This window comes from Schistocerca cancellata, chromosome 5, assembly GCF_023864275.1.
Source record: "Schistocerca cancellata isolate TAMUIC-IGC-003103 chromosome 5, iqSchCanc2.1, whole genome shotgun sequence".
NCBI lineage: Eukaryota > Metazoa > Arthropoda > Insecta > Orthoptera > Acrididae > Schistocerca > Schistocerca cancellata.
Genome location: NC_064630.1, coordinates 580601327 through 580620320, shown reverse-complemented (window position 1 = coordinate 580620320; position 18994 = coordinate 580601327). Strand labels below are relative to the sequence as shown.

Sequence of the window (18994 nt, the reverse complement as noted above, 5' to 3'; positions counted from 1 at the left end):
TACTCCATATTGAGTTTAGTTTTAACCTGCAACATATTCGCTGTGTGATACTCTGCTTTCTGATATGAAAATACAACTCCATTCACACAAGAGGCATGCTATTATTGCTTTTAAATTTAGTTTTCCTAGCAGAATTTCATGGCCTACACAATCAAAAGCTTTGGCAAGTTCACACACTATATCAACATGATAATTTTTGTCATTTAGCTCTGCCAGTACTTCTCTTGTGAGGTCCTGCTTGGTATTCTCATTTGTGTACTATCTATCATTTGTGTACTGTCTATCACAAAATCAATGTCTAAGTCTTCACAATTCTCCAATTAAATATACATAACCATATGGATACTATCTCTTTCTCCTTCATAAAGCTTAAGATATTTCCTACACAAGGCCTGTAAAGTGTCACTTCCATTACTTGGCACAGCATTCATGGAGCTTTCTAGCATGATATTAATTTGTCTCAAGAGTCTAGGTTGTAATTTCTTTATTTTTCTTATCTTCTTACTGGTTATACAGTAGTATGAAGTTAGCTAGTCTCCATCAAATTGAATCTGTTTCACATGATTTCCATGTGATTTTCTGGTAAGCATAACACATCTGCGTAGAGACCACCAGCTCTTTCATTTTTGTGTAAATTACAGTTTCATCCTTTTTATTTATAAGACTACTGAAAGTTTGGCGGAAAATTTTAAGTGAGAATTAATCACTGAGCACCCATAAAGTCAAGTCTCAGTCTGAATTAATTCAATACGTATCCTTTGGTTACTTAATATGAACTCCAAAGGCTAAAACATTGCTCTATAATGGATTGCATTTGTGTCTTGTATGTAATTTGCTTTACAGTTGCAGCACACTTTCCCAGAACCCTTCCAACAAACATAAGTCTGCGATTTGCCATTGCTAATACTGATTTTATGTGATCAAACCATTTCATATAGGTTCTTAGTATTATCCTGAAACATTTATGTGATGTGATACACTCAAGATTTTCACCTCAAGCCAAATAATTGGATAGTACTGGGTTCTTTTTCTCTGTTACAATTATCTTTGTTGTGGTCTTCAGCCCAACAACTGGTCTGATGGAACTCTCCATGACAGTCTGTCCTATGGCAGCCTCTTCATCTGTGCATAACTGCAACAACTTACATCTGTTTGAACATAAATACTCTGTTCAGACCTTGGTCTCCCTTTGTAGTTTCTTCTCCTTGAACTTCCTTCTGGCACCTTCTTGACACCTCAGGATGTGTTCTATCAGCTCATAGATCTCCTAGCCAAGTTCTGCCATAAATTTCTTTATGCTGCAGTTCAGTTAAGTACCTCTCATTTGCTGTTCAATCTACTCATATAATCTTCAGCTTTCTTTTAGACCACAACAATTCAAAAACTTTTATTCCCTTCTTGTCTGAATTCCATGTCAGCTGTGTCTCACTTCCAGATAATGGTACACTAAAAACAAAAATCTTCAGAAAAGACTTCCGAATACTTGATATCAGATGTTCACAAATTCCCCTTTTTCAGAACTGCTTTTCCCATTCCACATTTTATATCCTCTTTACTCCAGCCATCATCACTTATTTTACTGCTCGAATAGCAAAACTCATGTACTACTTTTAGTTTCTCATTTCCTAATCTGATTCCCTCAGCATCGCCTGATTTAATTTGACAACACTCCAGTACCAATGTTTTACTGTTGTTGGTGTTCATTTTATTATCTGTTTTTAAAATACTATCCATTCTGCTCAATTGCTCTTCCAAATACTTTACCATCTGATAGTATTACAATGTCCTTCACAAACCTTAAATTTTTATTTTTATTTTCCCCTAACTTTAATTTTGGTTCCAAATTTAACATTGGTTTTCTTTATTGTTTGTTCACTACTCAAATTGAATAACATCTGGGATAAGCTGCAACCCTGTATCACTCCCTTCTCAACTACAGTTTCCCTTTCATATCCTCTGATTTTTGTAGTTACTGAGCAAATTTCTGTACAGGCTGTAAATAACCTTTTGCTCCCTGTGTTTTAACCCTGCTACTTTAAGAATTTCAAAGAGCGTTTTCCAATCAACATTGTTAAAAGCTTTCTACGAACCTACAAATGCTATAAATGTAGGTATGCTTTTCTTTAAACTGTCTTCTGGGATAAGTTGTAGGCTCAGTTTTGCCTGATGTTTCTCCAGAATCCAAATTAAACTACCCTGATGTTGGCTCCTACCTATTTCCATTTGTGTCAATATTTTGCAGGGATGACTTATTAAACTGATGGTTCAGTACCATTCTGACCTGTCACACCCACCTTCTTCAGAATTAAAATTATTACAATCTTCTTGAAATATGAGAGTAAAATCTGGGTTGTCTTAAAATTTATTTCATGCAAAACACTATTTCTTTCTTTTCATTCACCCAGATATGTTTCAACACCTATGTGTCACCTTCTGTGGGTCAAATTTATTTCCATAAAGTATAATATAAAGTTAATGATAATTTATCAATTGCAGATCTAAAAAATGTGCACTTTGTTTGCTTTGTTTTGATTGCTCACCTGAAAATAATATTGCTAGTGAAACTGCATTATTATAGATGGGTTTTTGTGCCCTTTTTTCTCATTTTCGACACCATGTAATCTGCAAAGTAATCATGAGGAAATTTTTTGTCCATTTCTGACATACTGTTTTGTGGGTAGTGGTTACATATGTTGCTGTATTTTCGTTTCCTGTCCTGTTGTGTACCTTTGATGGATATCTCTTTCTATTGGTATTGAGAATACTGTTTTCAGACTGTTATTTATATAATTTTGCACATAAGTTTACTTCAGATAGTTGTTCCACAAAAGTGACAAAGCATGATTTGAGCAGACACTTCTGTCTCCATACTCATTGAGAGGTGCTATGTTGTTGTCACAGCTCACTTGTCACTTGTTTGCCTTATGTTTAATGTGGTGATAATTTTGAATTTTTTTTTTGGTGAGAACTATTGACCGTAGGGTGGAGAAGGTATGTGATTTGTGTGTGTGTGTGTGTGTGTGTGTGTGTGTGTGTGTGTGTGTGTGTGTGTGAATTAGACGGAAATGGAGGGAGAGGGAGGGAGGAGGGAGAATGAGTGGAAAGAAGGAGAGGGAGGAGTGGACTGAGAAAACAGTTGTTTTTGGATATATCAGAATATTTGTTTATTATGTTTTACGTAGGGAAGTGTCTCTGTATAGTTCACTGAGTGCTCCATACAGTGTTTTTTTGCACAGTGTTGCATTTTCATTCAAGACTTTCTTTCCTTGTATCATCATTTTTTGGATGTGATGGTTCTCCTCTGTAGGCCAATGGCCTTCTTGCAATTGTAATACCGGTTACTGTCAGGTCATCGAAGTTAAATGCTGTCGGGCTTGCACTTGGATGGCTGACCATTCTGGTCTGCTGACTGCTGTTGGCAAGTGGGGTGCACTCATCCCTTGTGAGACCAATTGAAGAGCTACTTGACTGAGAGCTCTGGTCATGAAAACTGACAATGGCTGGAATAATGGTATGCTTCACCACATGCCCCTCCATACCCACATCCAGTGATGCCTATGGGCTGGGGATGACAACAGCTGGCTGGTACCATTAGGACTTACAAGGCCTGTTCAGATGGAGTTAAGTTTTTGTTGTAAGGGGAAAAAAGGCAATAGTTTCTATTAATTACTCACAATAGAGGAGAACTATCACATTCAAAAAGCTGTCATATAAGGAAGTAAAGTTTTGAATGAAAATACAACTTTGAGCAGCAAAATACTGTTTGGAACACACAATGAACTGTACAGACACTTTCCCACATAAAACATAATAATCAATCATTCTTAAATATCTGAAAACATCTGTTTTCTCAGTTCCCTCCGCCCCTCCCGTTCTCCTTCCCTCCTTCCCCCTACCCCCCCCCCCCTCCCACATCCCCACCCCCACCTCTGATCTCTCTCTCTCATTTTACACACACACACACACACACACACACACACACACAACACCGCATCTCATCACACACATTCTCCACCCCACAGACATGGCACAATAGTTCTCACGAAACATTCAAAATTAGACCAAATTAAACATAAGACAAATGATGAACAAGTGAACAGTAACGACAACTTAGCATCTATCAATTAGTATGGAAACAGAAGTGTCTGTTCAAATCACATTTTGTGGAAAATATGTGTGAAGTAAAGTTGTGAGGGAAATTTTATAAATAAGAGTGTAAACAGTGTACTCAGTAGCAGTAGAAAGAGGTATCCATCAGAGGTACACAACAGTACGGTAATGTAAGTGCAGTAACATACATAACCATTTGAGAAATGCACAAAAAATTTTTTCATGATTACTTTGCAAATGACATGCTATCAAAAATAAAAAAGGGCACTAAAACCCATCTATAGTCATGCAGTTTCACTAGCAACGTAATTTTTAGATGAGCATTCAAAACAATCTAAACAAAATGCATGTCATAATTGTTAGGGCTACAATAGATAAATGATTAGGAACTTTATATTACACTTATCAAAAATAAATTTGATCCACAGAATATGACAAATAGGCATCAAAACATGTCTGGGTGAGTAAAATGAAATAAATTGTGTTTTGCATAAGGTAGATTTCAAAACAACCCGTATTTTAAATATCAAACATGAAAAAATATCAAGATGAGCATCAGACCTGAGTGCAGTGATTTTCGTCTGAGGGTATTTCACCTGTCTCATATAAAATGTTCACCAAGTGGAATAGTTTTGTCATGGTTGGCTCTTTCAAGGATCTCAATAATTCTAAGGGAATTTCATATATTCCTGGGGCCTTGTGCTGTGTCACATTCTTCTCACCATATCGTATCTCCTGTCTCATCTTCAACTACTTCCACTTTCCTTTCTAATATTGTCTTCAAGTTCGTCCCCTTACATACACTGTTAATACATTCCTTCTGCTTTTCAGCTTTTCCTTCTTTCCTTTGTACTATATTGCTATCTGAGTTCTTGAGATTCATACAGTTTCTTCTCTTTTCTCCAAAGGGCTCCTTAATTTTCCTAAAGGCAGCATCTATCTTTCTCCAAGGAATGCATGGTTCTACAGCCTTGCATTTTCCATCTAGTCATTCCTGCTTAGGTATTTTATACTTCCTGTCAGTCTCACTTTTTAAATGTCTGTGTTCTTTTTTCCTGCATTTTTATATTTTCTCTTTTTGTCTGTTAAATTCAGTATCTCCTGTGTTATACAAGGACTTATACCACGCCACCTTTTTTACCTATATGATGCTCTGCCACCTTCCATATTTCATCTCTGAAAGTTACTCATTTGTCTTCTGTTGTATCCCTTTCCCCTGTTGCCAGAAGATTCCTCTGAAACTCTCAACAGCCTCTGGTTCCTGTAATTTATCCAGGTACTGTCTCTTTAATGTCATACTTTTTGCAATTTCTTCAGCTTCAATCTGCAATTCATAGCCACTAAATTATGGTCAGAGTTCTCAGCTGTCCCTGTAAATGTCTTACAATTAAAAATCTTATTTCCTATCCACATTTTGCCAAGGTTGGTTTGATTACACTGAAGAAGTTTTGCTGGGAAACCCTTACATGTCCTCCATATAGTCCTGATCACACCCCATGCGATTTCCATATTTTTTGAGCCCTGAAGAAAGCATCCATAGCTATCAGTTTGTGTCAGACAAATAGATGCACACCTTGGTACAGTTCATGGTTCCATAGGCTATTGCTACATTTTTCCATAAATGCATTGACCATCTTGACTCATAGTGGGATAAATGTGTTACCGCTGTTTGATTTTTTGTCAATGAACCTGTACTGACCTGATGAAGTCTTGTCCATCCTGCCGTAACACTTCACTAATTCCCATCATATTTAACTTTAATTTATCCATTTCCCTTTTTAATTTCTGTAACCTGCCTACCTGATTAAGGGATCTAACATTCCATGTTCTGATCTGTAGAAGGCCTGTTTGATTTTCCTGACATTTTTAATGTCTGCTTGTGTCTGTATATTTGCGGATGGATATGTGTGTGTGTGTGTGTGCGAGTGTATACCTGTCCTTTTTTCCCCCTAAGGTAAGTCTTTCTGCTCCCGGGATTGGAATGACTCCTTACCCTCTTCCTTAAAACCCACATCCTTTCGTCTTTCCCTCTCCTTCCCTCTATCCTGACAAAGCAACCTTTGGTTGCGAAAGCTTGAATTTTGTGTGTGTGTTTGTGTTTGTTTGTGTGTCTATCAACATGTCAATGCCTTCGTTTGATATATTTATTACAATACAGAGTAAAGGATTAATATTTCTGTTATTTACCCCATTCCCTTAAATGGCACAAAATGCATATACTATATTTATAGATTTATTTATTCCTATTCAAGAATTCGTCTATGGTGTAGAAGGAGTTGTCAAGGAGATATGATTTCAATTTATTTTTGAAGCTATTACTGCTGTCTGTCAGACATTTTATTTCATCTGGTAATTTGTCCAAAATTTTTATAGTATCATGTTTTACCCCTTTCTGTTCCAAAGATAGGTTGAGTAAAGGATAGTGTAAGTCTTTCTTCCGTCTGGTATTATAATCATGAATGTCACTGTTGTTTTTAAACTGGCCCATGTTGTTGAGAACAAATTTCATTAGTGAGTAAATGTACTGAGAGACTGTTTATTCTAACCACTTTCTTTTGAACAGTGAGTTACCCCAAAATATTATTCCGTATGACATCAGAGAGTGAAAGTATGCAAAGTATGTTAGCTTACTAATTTATGTATCCTCAAAATTGGCAATTATTCTGATTGCAAAAATTGCTGAACCTAGTCACTTTAGAAGATCCAAAATATGAATTTTCCAATTAAGATTCTCATTTATGTGTACACCCAAAAACTTAGTATGCTCTACCCTGTCTACTGACTTCTGTTGATGTGTTATATTTATTGAAGGAACTGTACTTTTTGCAGCAGAAAATTGGATGTAGTGTGTTTTTTCAAGCTTTAGAGCAAGTTCATTTGCAGAAAACCAATTAATGACTCTTCCAAAAACCTTATTTGTATCATTTTCAATTGGAGTTTCTTTTACCAGATTAATAATGATGCTTGTATCATCAGCAAACAGTGTCAGTTCAGCTTCCTGTTTCAGATAGGAAGGGAGGTCATTCACATATATCAAGAACAGAAGGGGACCCATGATTGAACCCTGTGGAACACCTAATGTAATTTCACCCCAATTAGATGAAGTGGCAAAATCATTTAAATCACTTGACCCATATAAGGAAACTTTTTACTTCCTGTTCTGTAGGTATGACTTAAACCACTCATATTCTGTTGCATTTATACCATAGAATCGTAATTTCTGTAACATAATGTCACAGTTCACACAATAAAATGCTTTGGATAAGTCACAGAAAATTCCTATTGGTGACATTTTACTATTTAAAGACTCTATTATGTCGACAGTGAAATTGTATATTGCTGTCTCTGTGGGACAGCATTTTTGAAATCCGAACTGTGATTTATTAAGTATCCCATTAATGTTGAGATAACTAACCACTCTTGAGCACATTACTTTCTCGAAGATTTTTGAAAATGCTGTAAGCAAGGATGCTGGCTGATAATTATTGACATCTGTGGTGCCCCCTTTTTTGTAGAGCCTGACTGGCATATTTTAACCTGTCTGGAAAAATACCTTGAGTTAGTGATGCATTAAAGATGTGACTCAGAACATCAGCTGAAATTGCTCCACATTGTTTTAATATCATATTAGAGATGTCATCTAAGCCAACAGAACATTTATTTTTCAAAGATTTAATAATTTTACTTATTTCACAAGAGGTTGTTAGGTGAAACTTAATCTGACTAATTTTTTTTTCAAAACAGACTCTTTCATGTACTGCCTGGCTTTTTATTTTGAACTGTTCTCACCAATTTTTCTCCTAAGAAATGGTTGCTAAATTACATTAGCTACTTGTGTACTGTTGGTGAGGATGGTCTCGTTCTTTTTAATAGTAATACTACCTACCCCAGTGGTTACTTTTCGTAATGCTTTAGGCACATACTTATTCCAGTGCAATGAATGGAAATATTAAAAAGGATGCCATCATTATCAGGCTATACAGTAGAGCTAGGTTGCCCTTGGGGAAAAAAGAACTCCCGTAGTTTCCCCTTACTTTTTGCTGTTTGCAGTACTAGCACAGCAAGTCCGTGTTGGGTAATTTTACAAGGCCAGGTAAGTCAATCATCCATACAGTTGCCCTTGCAACAATTGCAAAGGCTACTGCCTCTCTTCAGGAACCAAGGGCTAGTCTGGCTTCTCCACTGATACCTCTGTGTTGTGGTTGCACCTATTGTACAGCTATCTGTATCATTGAGATGAGCAAGCTGTCCCACCTCGGCAGGGTCCATGGTTCATGGGAGTGGTTGAGGGGGATATAGATATTATCCTGCATTTATCCACATTTAAAGGGAATTCCCATCCATTATTCAATGTGGAAATTTTGTCTTAGTTCACAACAATTCACTGAATTGGCTATCAACTGCTGTTCATTATTATCATTATCTTTACCTAATACATTAGGCACAATTTTGTTGCAGTGCAGTAAATGGAAACACTACATTTTTGTCAATGTATGTATTGCTCAGATACTTAATTTTCTTATAAAACCTGATAGAAACATATTTGTTACTTGCCTAGGGTTTGTGGACGATCAGTCTCACATACAATTCCATAAACAAGTATGCTGCAGTGTTTGTCAGCAGTGGTTTACAGACTTCTGAACTGAAGACTAATGCCAAAATACGTATGATGTGCTGGCATAATGCAGGTGATGATTTAATTATTTATTCTTTTATCATTCACTCTGTTACATATATGAAAAGAGGTTTATGATATACATTGATCAGCCAGAACATTATGACCACCAACCTAATAGCCAGAATGTCCACCTTTGGCACAGATAACAGCAGCAATGCATCATGGCATGGAAGCAATGAGACCTTGGTAGATCGTTAGAGGGAGTTGGCACCACATCTGCTCACACAAGTCACTTAATCCCATAAATTCTAACTAATTAACTAATCTATCCTGAAGTACAAGTGTCAAGGAGCTGTTCCCCTGTAAGATGATGGATTCACACTCTCCCATCAACATGATGAAGAAGGTACTGGGATTCGTCAGACCAAGCAATGTGCTACACTGCGCCAATGTCCAGTGCTGATGGTCACGTGCCCATGCCGATGTAGTGGTGTTAACATTGGTGCATGGGTCGTCAACTGCATAGGCCCATCATTAGGACTGTTCGGTGCACTGTGTGTTCAGCCACACTTGTAATCTCCCCAACATTAAAGTCTGATGTTAGTTGACCACTTGTCCTGTTTTTACCAATCTACCCAGCCTACAATGTCTGACATTTGTAATGAGGGATGGCCACCTAACTCCACAACATCTTGACATGGTTTCACCTTGGTTTTGCCACATGTTGAAGACACTCACCAGAGCACTCCTTGAATACCTGTCAAGTTGTGCAGTTTCTGAAATGCTTGTGCTGGGCCTCTAGACCATTATAATTTACCCTTCGTTAAACTCAGTAAGATGGCACACCTTCCCCGTTCCACAGACGCTTACTGATTCTACATGCAGGATGCATGTGTCTAACTAGCAGCAATTTCTCACAAGGTGTCACTGTGATTGTGTGGATGGGTTTATATCGATAGTAGGTCTGTGGTCTTAATGTTCTGAGTGATCAGTGTATGTAGTCCTATGTATAAATGTATCTTCATGAGGATAACAAATTACTTGCTTGTGGAAATACTTTGAATCTAGATGTAGTCAAGAGACTGATTCAAACAATATGTATGATGTTAAAACCTTAAGAGTCATAGGTTTCATAAATAATAATAATTGCAATTCTTGGTGTTATACACAACATGCAAAGGAAAAGCAAACAGAAAAATAGATAGGTGCTTTGCCACAACACATTATATATTCTGTGAACTATGTAATAGAGACCTGTTATTCCCAATGCCTTGCTCAATTGTGTATAATGCTAACTATTTTACAAATTATCAGATTTGTAATTGTTCTGATGATTATTCTAATTTTTGAATGGATTGCAATTTTCATAAGATATCAGCCAATTCATTCTTTATAGCAACTTACTTAACATATATATGTCAAAATAAGTTTCAAACAAACAGTGAAAAGTTGGCTGGAGTAACAACAATATGAAATAGGACACGCTGAAACTCACCACATAGAGAAGGTGTTGAGTAACTGGCACACTTAAAGTACATTTAAAAGTAGACTAACCTACCTGTACATAAAGTACAGGAACACTCAATTATTTATTGCACAAGAACAAAACATTGTACAGATATCATACATATGTCATTTTAAAGAGAAATCTTGAAAGTTTTTCTTCATGTATACTGCCACAGCATAGTTTGGTAATTTGCCAATAGTCTGTGTTAGTCGCAAACATGGCGAGTTCAGGTGTGGAGCGAGCTTTTCGTGTGTTGAAGTTCGACAAAAACAAGTGTGCTACAGCTGTTCAATGGATGTTTAGAACCAAATATGGTAGGAAGCCACCAACAAGGAAGGGTTGCTTGTGCCTGGCAAAGAGAAGCAGACATCCCAGTGTAAGTGAAGTGAATGTGGAGCACATTGAGAGACATTCATAAGGAGTCCAAAGAAATTGGTGTGTCGTGCATCCCATGAACTCAAAATGGCTCCAATGACAGTGTGGAAAGTCCTGCAACAGAAGCTGCCTATGAAACCATTCAAATTGGAGCTAGTGCAGAAGCTCAGTGATGATGACAAAGACTAGTGTTTTGAGTTTTGTTCGCAGTTGCAGCAATTGAATGAGGATTCAGATGGCATTGTTGATCACTTAATTTTTAGCGACAAAGCCACTTTTCATACTAATGAGAAAGTGAACAGGCATAATTGTCGAATCTGTGCTACAAAGCATCCACACGAACGCATTGAATTTGAGCGTGGTTCCCCAAAGGTAAATTTTTTTTGTGGCTTGTCACATTGAAAACTGTACAGGCCATTCTTCTTTGCCGAGAGCACTGTCATTGGATATTCCTACTTGGACATATTGCAGCAATAGCTGATGCCTCAAATGCAATCGGACTCTCTGTTCATCTTTCAGCAGGATGGGGCTCCACCCCATTTTCATTGTGAAGTTCATGGGTACCTGAACACGGAGCTACTGCATCGATGGATTGGCTGTGCTATAGAAGGGGACATCTGTTTCATGAAATGGCCTCCCTGCTCACCAGATCTCACTCTGTGTGATGTGGGGACACATTAAAGATCTAGTGTATGTACCGCCTCTGCCACATGATGTAGCAGAACTCCTGGAGAGAATATGGCAAGCGACTGCCACGTTCAACAATGCCATGTTGGGATGGGTATGGCAGGAATCTGATTACCGCATTGACATTTGCCACATCGCTCATGGTCTGCAATTGAACTTTTGTATTAAAAAAAAAAAAAAAAAAAAAAAAGAAACTTCCAGAGTTTCTTCTCTTCAAAATGCAATATATATGACATCTGTACAATGTTTAGTGCTTGTGCAATAAATAATTGAAAGTGTTCCCCGACTTAATGCACACCCTGTATATACCACACACACACACACACACACACACACACACACACACACACACACGCACGCACACATACACACACAATTATACGGATTCTCTTATCTCCAGGTGGTAAGGCTGTCGTGAGCAGCAATCCCGGCTTGTGTGGTTTGTGGGGATACAGGTGAGGTGCAGAGAGGAAGGGATAGCAGGGTAGGATGAGGGAACATGCTGTATTGATGCCAGTGTGCAGAAATGTGGTAGGGACGAGATGGTGGGCTTTTTAGCGCAACATTGGGTGTCTGGGATTGGGGGGGGGGGGGAGGGGTATAGCAGGCATGTGTGAGGCTGGAGCAGGATCAGGGAAGAATATAGAGGCAGGTGGGAGGACAGGAACTGGCATAGATTGAGACCAGGATGTTATGGGAATGAAGGACCTTGGAAGGAGGCTGTAGGTGGGCATTAGGGATGTCAGTCCACAGGGACATGACATTGATATTGATGAGCAGGACACTGTGTGGTGAATGGAAAAGGGACTGCACCTGCACTTTGATCATCCTGACAAAATGTTTAACAGCAGTTACTTCTCCACTAAAGAAATCACCTACAAACAAGTCCTTGGTACAGCCATGGGCACCCATATGGCACCATCCCAAGCCAACCTGTTCATGGGTCATCTAGATGAAATCTTCCTAACCACCGAGAATCCCAAACCCCTTACCTACTTTAGGTCCATTGATGACATATTCATGATCTGGACTGAGTGTGAGGACACTATCCATGTTCCTCCAGAACCTCAACACCTTCTCCCCCCATATGCTTCAGGTAGTCCCCTCATAAAGCCTAGCCACTGATGACCATTGCATCTGTGCTGAAGAGCAGTTCCTCTTCAAATATACCAATGATCTCACTGAGCCATTCACAGACTGAAATTATCCTCCCCACCTCATCCAGGAACAGATTGTCTGCACAATGTTTCCCCAGCCAATATGCCCACTGACAAGCCACAAAAGGGTGCCCTCCTTACTCAGTACCATCTGGGACTGGAGCAGCTGCATCACATTTCCTACCAGGGATTCAAAATACTCTCATCATACCCAGAAATGTGAAATACCCTCCCTGTACCCCTCCCAAAGTAGTATTTTCTGCCCACCCAATATACGCAATATTCTTGTCCATCTCCGTTCCATCCCTGCTCCCAACCCTTTCCCCCATGGCTCACAGCCTGCAATAGACCTGAGAACTGAGTGTCTCCTGGTGTATACAACTTTAAAATAACTTCGAGGAATTCAGCCAGGTAACACTTTCAGCGACTGCCGATATTTCGGCAGGAGAACACCCTGCCATTTTCAAGGCAAACTGCCTAGAGGGGATGTTGCCTTGAAAATGGTGGGATGTTCACCCGCCAAAATATTGGCAGTCACTGAAAGTGTTACCTGACTGAATTCCTGGAAGTTATTTGAATGCAATAGACCTAGTTGCATGAAGGTATCTCCTACTTCGTCAGAAGCAATGCCGTCTGTGAAAGCATTCGTGTGATTCACCAACTTGGCTGTGAAAGCTGTGTGGTGTTCTACAGTATTACAACCACTAACAAACTATCAATCAGCATGAATGCCCATCACCTAGCTATCGCCAAGAGACAGGTGGGCTACCAATTTGCCAAGCATGCCATTCAGTGCAATGGGCAGTACATGTATGAATGTGTGTGTGTGTGTGTGTGTGTGTGTGTTTGGATGGGTGGGTGGGTCTTTTTCTACATCTGAAGAAGAACTTTGTCTTATAGCTTAGTCTACTTTTAAACATGCTTGAAATTTGCCTGGTGCCCCATCTGTGGGGTGAGTAGCAGTATACACAATATGCACATAGTTGTTATTCCATCCCAGGTTTCCATTGCCTTTTATTCCAAATTGCATGAAGAGGCAATTCAAGATTGATTGCCTTATTAAATTATAAATTTCCTAGTATTCATGATCTTCATGAAAGTCGACAGTTCTTTGTACCACAATATTCTACTGTAGAAGTTGCAAATGATACAAAAACTGCTTCTACGTATAACTGCTCAATTCTTGGTGACTTGTATATGAAATTAATATAATTTGGCTCTGCATAATAAGTTAATATTGTGCATCATTTCATATTGTATGGTATTCCAAGAAAATGGGAGCTACAATGAAAAAATATGTGAATTATAAATGAATTATTTACTTATTTCAATAGCACTTAATTTACTTTTCAGTGTTACAGAGAAAACCTTGTCATTAGCAGAGAAGACATTGTTCACTTTACTCTTTGCCCATGAATTTTTAATTGGCTGCACTTGCTTGTCTTTAACAGCCTTTGTATACTTGCCTACATGTGCTATTATGTTGCCTAATTTGCTTTGTGGTGCATGCTTCAGATTTATGACCTTCCTTTTTGCAATATATGTGTTGCACATTCCTGAAGAACAGTCTTTGTGCTTGTGATTAATATTACAACATATACATTAATGTAATTTTCCTCTGTGATTTATGCTTATTAAGTGGTGTTGCCTTTTTATGCCCTGTGGTAGTCTCTCATGGCCTCATTCATGGCCTGTCTGTGGCATTATTGTTGTTGATGCATCATCAATACACTAGCATCTTTGAACTGGACCGCATTGATGCAAGTATCTGGTCATGCACCCAAATTAAAGACAAATAGTCTTTCACTAAGTATTGGACAACATCTGAAGACAGTTGTGAATTATAAATGAATTATTTACTTATTTCAATAGCACTTAATTTACTTTTCAGTGTTACAGAGAAAACCTGTCTACAAGAATGTGGATACTTTCGATATTACTCCAAAGCCAACAGCACAACATCAACTACTTGGAGGACCAATTACTTTTGTAGGATGTAAGATGAATTTTTCATGTACAACTACAGAGGTTGTGAGTGGTAATTCCTGGTTGACAATCGCTATATCACGAATGAGACAATCAGCATAAGGCTCTCTGTATTTTTCATTTTTAAACAGAAATTTTCAGTCTCTAGTGAGCCCCTGTAGTTGTGCTATCCTGTCTTTGTTACCTTGGTGTATCTTTTTAAGTGCTGGAACAGCTTATTTCTGGCTACTGCTTTGTGCATTTGGCTATCAAAATAATAATTTATTAATAGAAATTTTGTAATACTTAATTGAAGTATAAAGATAATGTGTGGCAATGTAGTTCATAGTTCACTTGCACTAATCTAACTTTGAACACTAGTCTAGTTCTAAATACTGTGAACACTGACTAACACAATTAGTATAATGTCCAATTCAGTTATTTTTGTGTTGATTATGTACATGGTCTTGATGCAGTCTTGAGATAATGTAGATACTATAGATAATGACTGAGCAAAGCTGTGCATCAGCTTTTATCTGCATTAGTCAGAGGGGTGTCCACTTGGAAACTATATATGTGATATAAGGCAGAAGCATGACATAGTCTGTATTGTGTGCTTCCTCTTTGACATGTGGCAAGAACTATGTTGCACCTTTCTGGAAGCTGACCTTGCTGTGTGGCACCTTTCTTTTTGTGGCTATCCTCCTGTCTTCTGGTGGACGCAGCACAGTCCTCTACATATTCTTGACCATAGATTCATTTCCTTCTTGAGATAGGATCTTGTATCTCTTTACCTAGTTTATTGAACATGTAAATCTTTCTACAAGTTTTTAGTTGCTATTTGTTCTTTGCTAATCAGTGTTTCAGTGTTGCTACAGCCCTTCTGATTGCTGATACCTGTTTACATTTAGTTGTACTAAAAGAGATCTAGTGAATTTGTTACCATTAGATCTAATATATTTCTATCATGATTGGGCTTCTGAACTATATGGTACATGCATTTAGTATTGTTTTGTAAGATGTTATCATGCCCACAACTTACATAACTGTACTACCTTCCCAAATTAACTGCTGGATGATTAAAGTCCCCTACAGTGATGACAGTTTGATTGGGCAAAAGGTATACTAGCAAGCTGAGGTTTTCCCTAATGTTTTCACTTACATCTAGGGTGACTCTTGTTGTCAATAGAAATATCTAGTTTTAAGTTTATGCCCATTCCTGATAATGAACATTGTCCAAATTCTCTTAAATGTAGCTTCAGTTTCTATCTCAGTGAATTACAGCTTCTTGTCTACTGTGCCAAATACATCACTTCAATTACTCACTAACCTACTCTTTTGATATACAATTTAATTTACCCAAAAAATCTCCCAGCTGCCAATTTTGGATTTACTGTACCTAGTATTATGTGAGCTTCACTGTTTTTAAGAGTGTTTCAAATGCAAACAGTTTATTGCAAATGTTTCAGCAGCTAATCACTTTGATTTTAATGATTTCAGTTTTGTGGTGCATTCCTTGGATCTTACAATAATTTGCATAGCTCCAGCATGCTGGATATAGTGGGACAACAATCATTTTAGATTGTGATGCAAAAGGAGACAGTCTGAGTTGCAACTAGAATGGATGTTTCTTTAGTCAGTGACTGGTTTTGGGCTATGCCCATTCTCAAACCAGTCAATATTTGCCAAGTAAAATGTCTATCCAAAATAACAGTAAATACAGTGGGCACACATATGTATTGTCCCAGCTAATATACTAATGTTCTGAATACAGTGAACACTGGAACACTGACTAACATAATTAATAGAATGTCCAGTTCAGTTATTTCTCCTGGTGGCTATTGACATGAAGTCTTGAGATATTGTAGATAGTCCAGATACTGACTAGCATTAGTAGGAAACCATGTGCATACCTACTCATTTTATTTACTGCGAATTTGGATGGACATTTTACTTGGCAGACATTGGTTTGTTTGAGAGTGGACATAGCCCAAAACTAATTGCCATTTTAGTTGCAACTCTGGCTGTCCTTTTCTGCATCACTTACACTGATTATACATGGTCTTCTAGAGCTATCATTTTTTTCACTGGTTTTGGAGTTGCTTGATCTGAAAAACCTTTATGTGCATCCTACACACAGTTGGATACCTGACATACTTGGCTAGCAGCTTGTGAAGTGTAGTATGCCTTTGACCAGTTCAGAAGAGCACCTACAGTTCTCAACTCTATAGTTCAAGACTGGAAAGATGCAACCTAGCTTTTCACAGAACCTTCAAAGTCACTGATTCAGGCCTTTCATTTGACTCAGAAGCAGGGGGTAACATAGAGTTCTATGAACAATGCTGCAGATTGTGAGCTTTGTTGAAATTCTGTTAGCAAGGCTGATCTAGATTGATCCAAATACAGCTCCAAAGCCAAGATGGTAGACATTGATTTTTCTGTGCACCTCAGTCAGCACTTTTTTCTCTCAGTGGCTGTAAGAACAGCCTCTTTGACATGCAGAATGAGTGCACAAAATGGTACTTCCATTTTCCTAAGAGGTGCCTTATCGCCACACATTCGAACCTGCGGTGATTAACAGATCCCTAACCATTTGCATATGCTACTCCTGATGCAATATGCAGAAGGCATCCCAGAAATATGTCTCACAGTCTCCATTTAGTGGGAAATAGCATGTCAAACTTGTTGGTTAGACGAGTGGGTTCATGTCTTAATTTCTTCCTGGACCCTGCCAATAATGTGCAAGACCCCTGGACCCACCACTAATATGCCTCTCAGTCAAACAGATGAGTGGTGATAGATTCTGTGCTTCCTGAAGGGGAGACAGTAACCATAGGATTGGACTGCTCGTATGTGTGACTCTGTAGTCCTCCCACTGCACCCATCTGCAGTAGCTACCAGTCAGTCAAAAGCAGTCAGGCCAATTACCAGCTGCTTAAAAACACCAACTAAGCAACTCGCTTGCCCCATGCCCAGTACAACACTCACAGTGGGATTGCATTTTGACTGGTGCAGTCTATTACAGAACTATAAAGAAATAACTTTAAACTAAGCTTGTTGGTTCTCTAAATATTTTATGCTGCAAGGCTTAAAAGTTCCCTTTTGACCTGAAGAAATAACACCCAACAAAATGATTTCTATTATAACAAGAAGAAAACACCTTGGATAAAGTTACTGATTCACTGAAGCTACCCAGACCTTCGAGTCTTAAACTTTTGTTTCTTGATGTTATACTAAATAAGAAGCTCATGTAAGAAACTTGAAAACACTGGTAGTTTATGACAGTATACATGGCTGTTAAAGATAGAAACTAAAAAGAATGTGACATGTCAATTATAATAACAACAAAACACAATTTTACATCACAGCTGTGGATTTCTTAATAGCAATGTTTACATTGTAACTGTACTCTTTCTTACAACAAACCAGTCAATGAAAGGAAAAAAATAGAAGTACTGCACAAATTATGTAAATTGTTACACATATCTTAGAAAATAGGTTAAGAAAAGACAAACCTATGTTTATAGCATTTGTAGACTTAGAGAAAGCTCTTGACAGTGTTGACTGGAATACTCTCTCTCAAAATTCTAAATGTGGCAGGGGTAAAATACAGGGAGTGAAAGGCTATTTACAATTTGTATGGAAGTCAGATGGCTGTTATAAGAGTTGAGGGACAGGAAAGGGAAGCAATGGTTGAGAAGGGAGTGAGACAGGGTTGCAGCCTAACCCCAATGTTATTCAATCTGTGTATTGAGCAAACAGTAAAGGAAACAAAAGAAAAATTTGGAATAGGAATTGCAGTTCAGGAAGAAGAAATAAAAACTTTGAGGTGTGCAGATGACATTGTAATTCTGTCAGAGACAGCAAAGGACTTAAAAGAGCAGTTGAATGGAATGGACAGTGTATTCAAAGGAAGATATAACATTAATATCAACAAAAGCAAAATGAGGATAACAGAATGTGGTCAAATTAAATCAGATGGTGCTGAGGGAATTAGATTAGAAAATGGGACAGTGAAAGTAGTAGATGAATTTGGGCAGCAAAATAACTGATGATGGTCGAAGTAGAGAGGATATAAAATGTAGACTGGCAATGGCAAGCAAAACGTTTCTGAAAAAGATAAATTTGTTAACATTGACAGGAAGTCTTTTCTGAAAGTATTTGTGTGGAGCATAGCCACATATGGAAATGAAACATGGACAATAAACAGATTAGACAAGAAGAGAATCGAAACTTTTGAAATGTAGTGCTACAGAAGGATGCTGAAGATTAGATGGGTAGATCACGTAACTAATGGGGAGATACTGAACAGAATTGGGGAGAGGAGTAAGTCGTGGCACAACTTCACCAGAAAAAGGGATCCGTTGGTGGGATACATTCTGGGAGATCAAGGGATCACCAATTTAGTACTGGAGAAAAGCGTGGAGGGTGAAAATTGCAGAGGGAGACCAAGAGATGAATATAGTAAGAAGATTCAGAAGGATGTATGTTCCAGCAGTCATCGGAGATGAAGAGACTTGCACAGGTCAGAGAAGCATGGAAGGTTGCATCAGCCAGTCTTTGGACTGAAGATCG

The 18994-nt window shown here is 38.2% G+C and overlaps 1 protein-coding gene across 1 annotated transcript in view; it reads left to right on the top strand.

Moving 5' to 3' along the window:
- LOC126188694 (calcium-activated chloride channel regulator 1-like) overlaps positions 1-18994 on the top strand; it is a 133014-nt gene that overhangs the window by 33529 nt on the left and 80491 nt on the right. The window contains exon 5 of the mRNA XM_049930301.1: positions 8669-8798. Coding sequence (XP_049786258.1) covers positions 8669-8798 — 130 coding nt within the window. The remainder of the gene's footprint in view (positions 1-8668; positions 8799-18994) is intronic.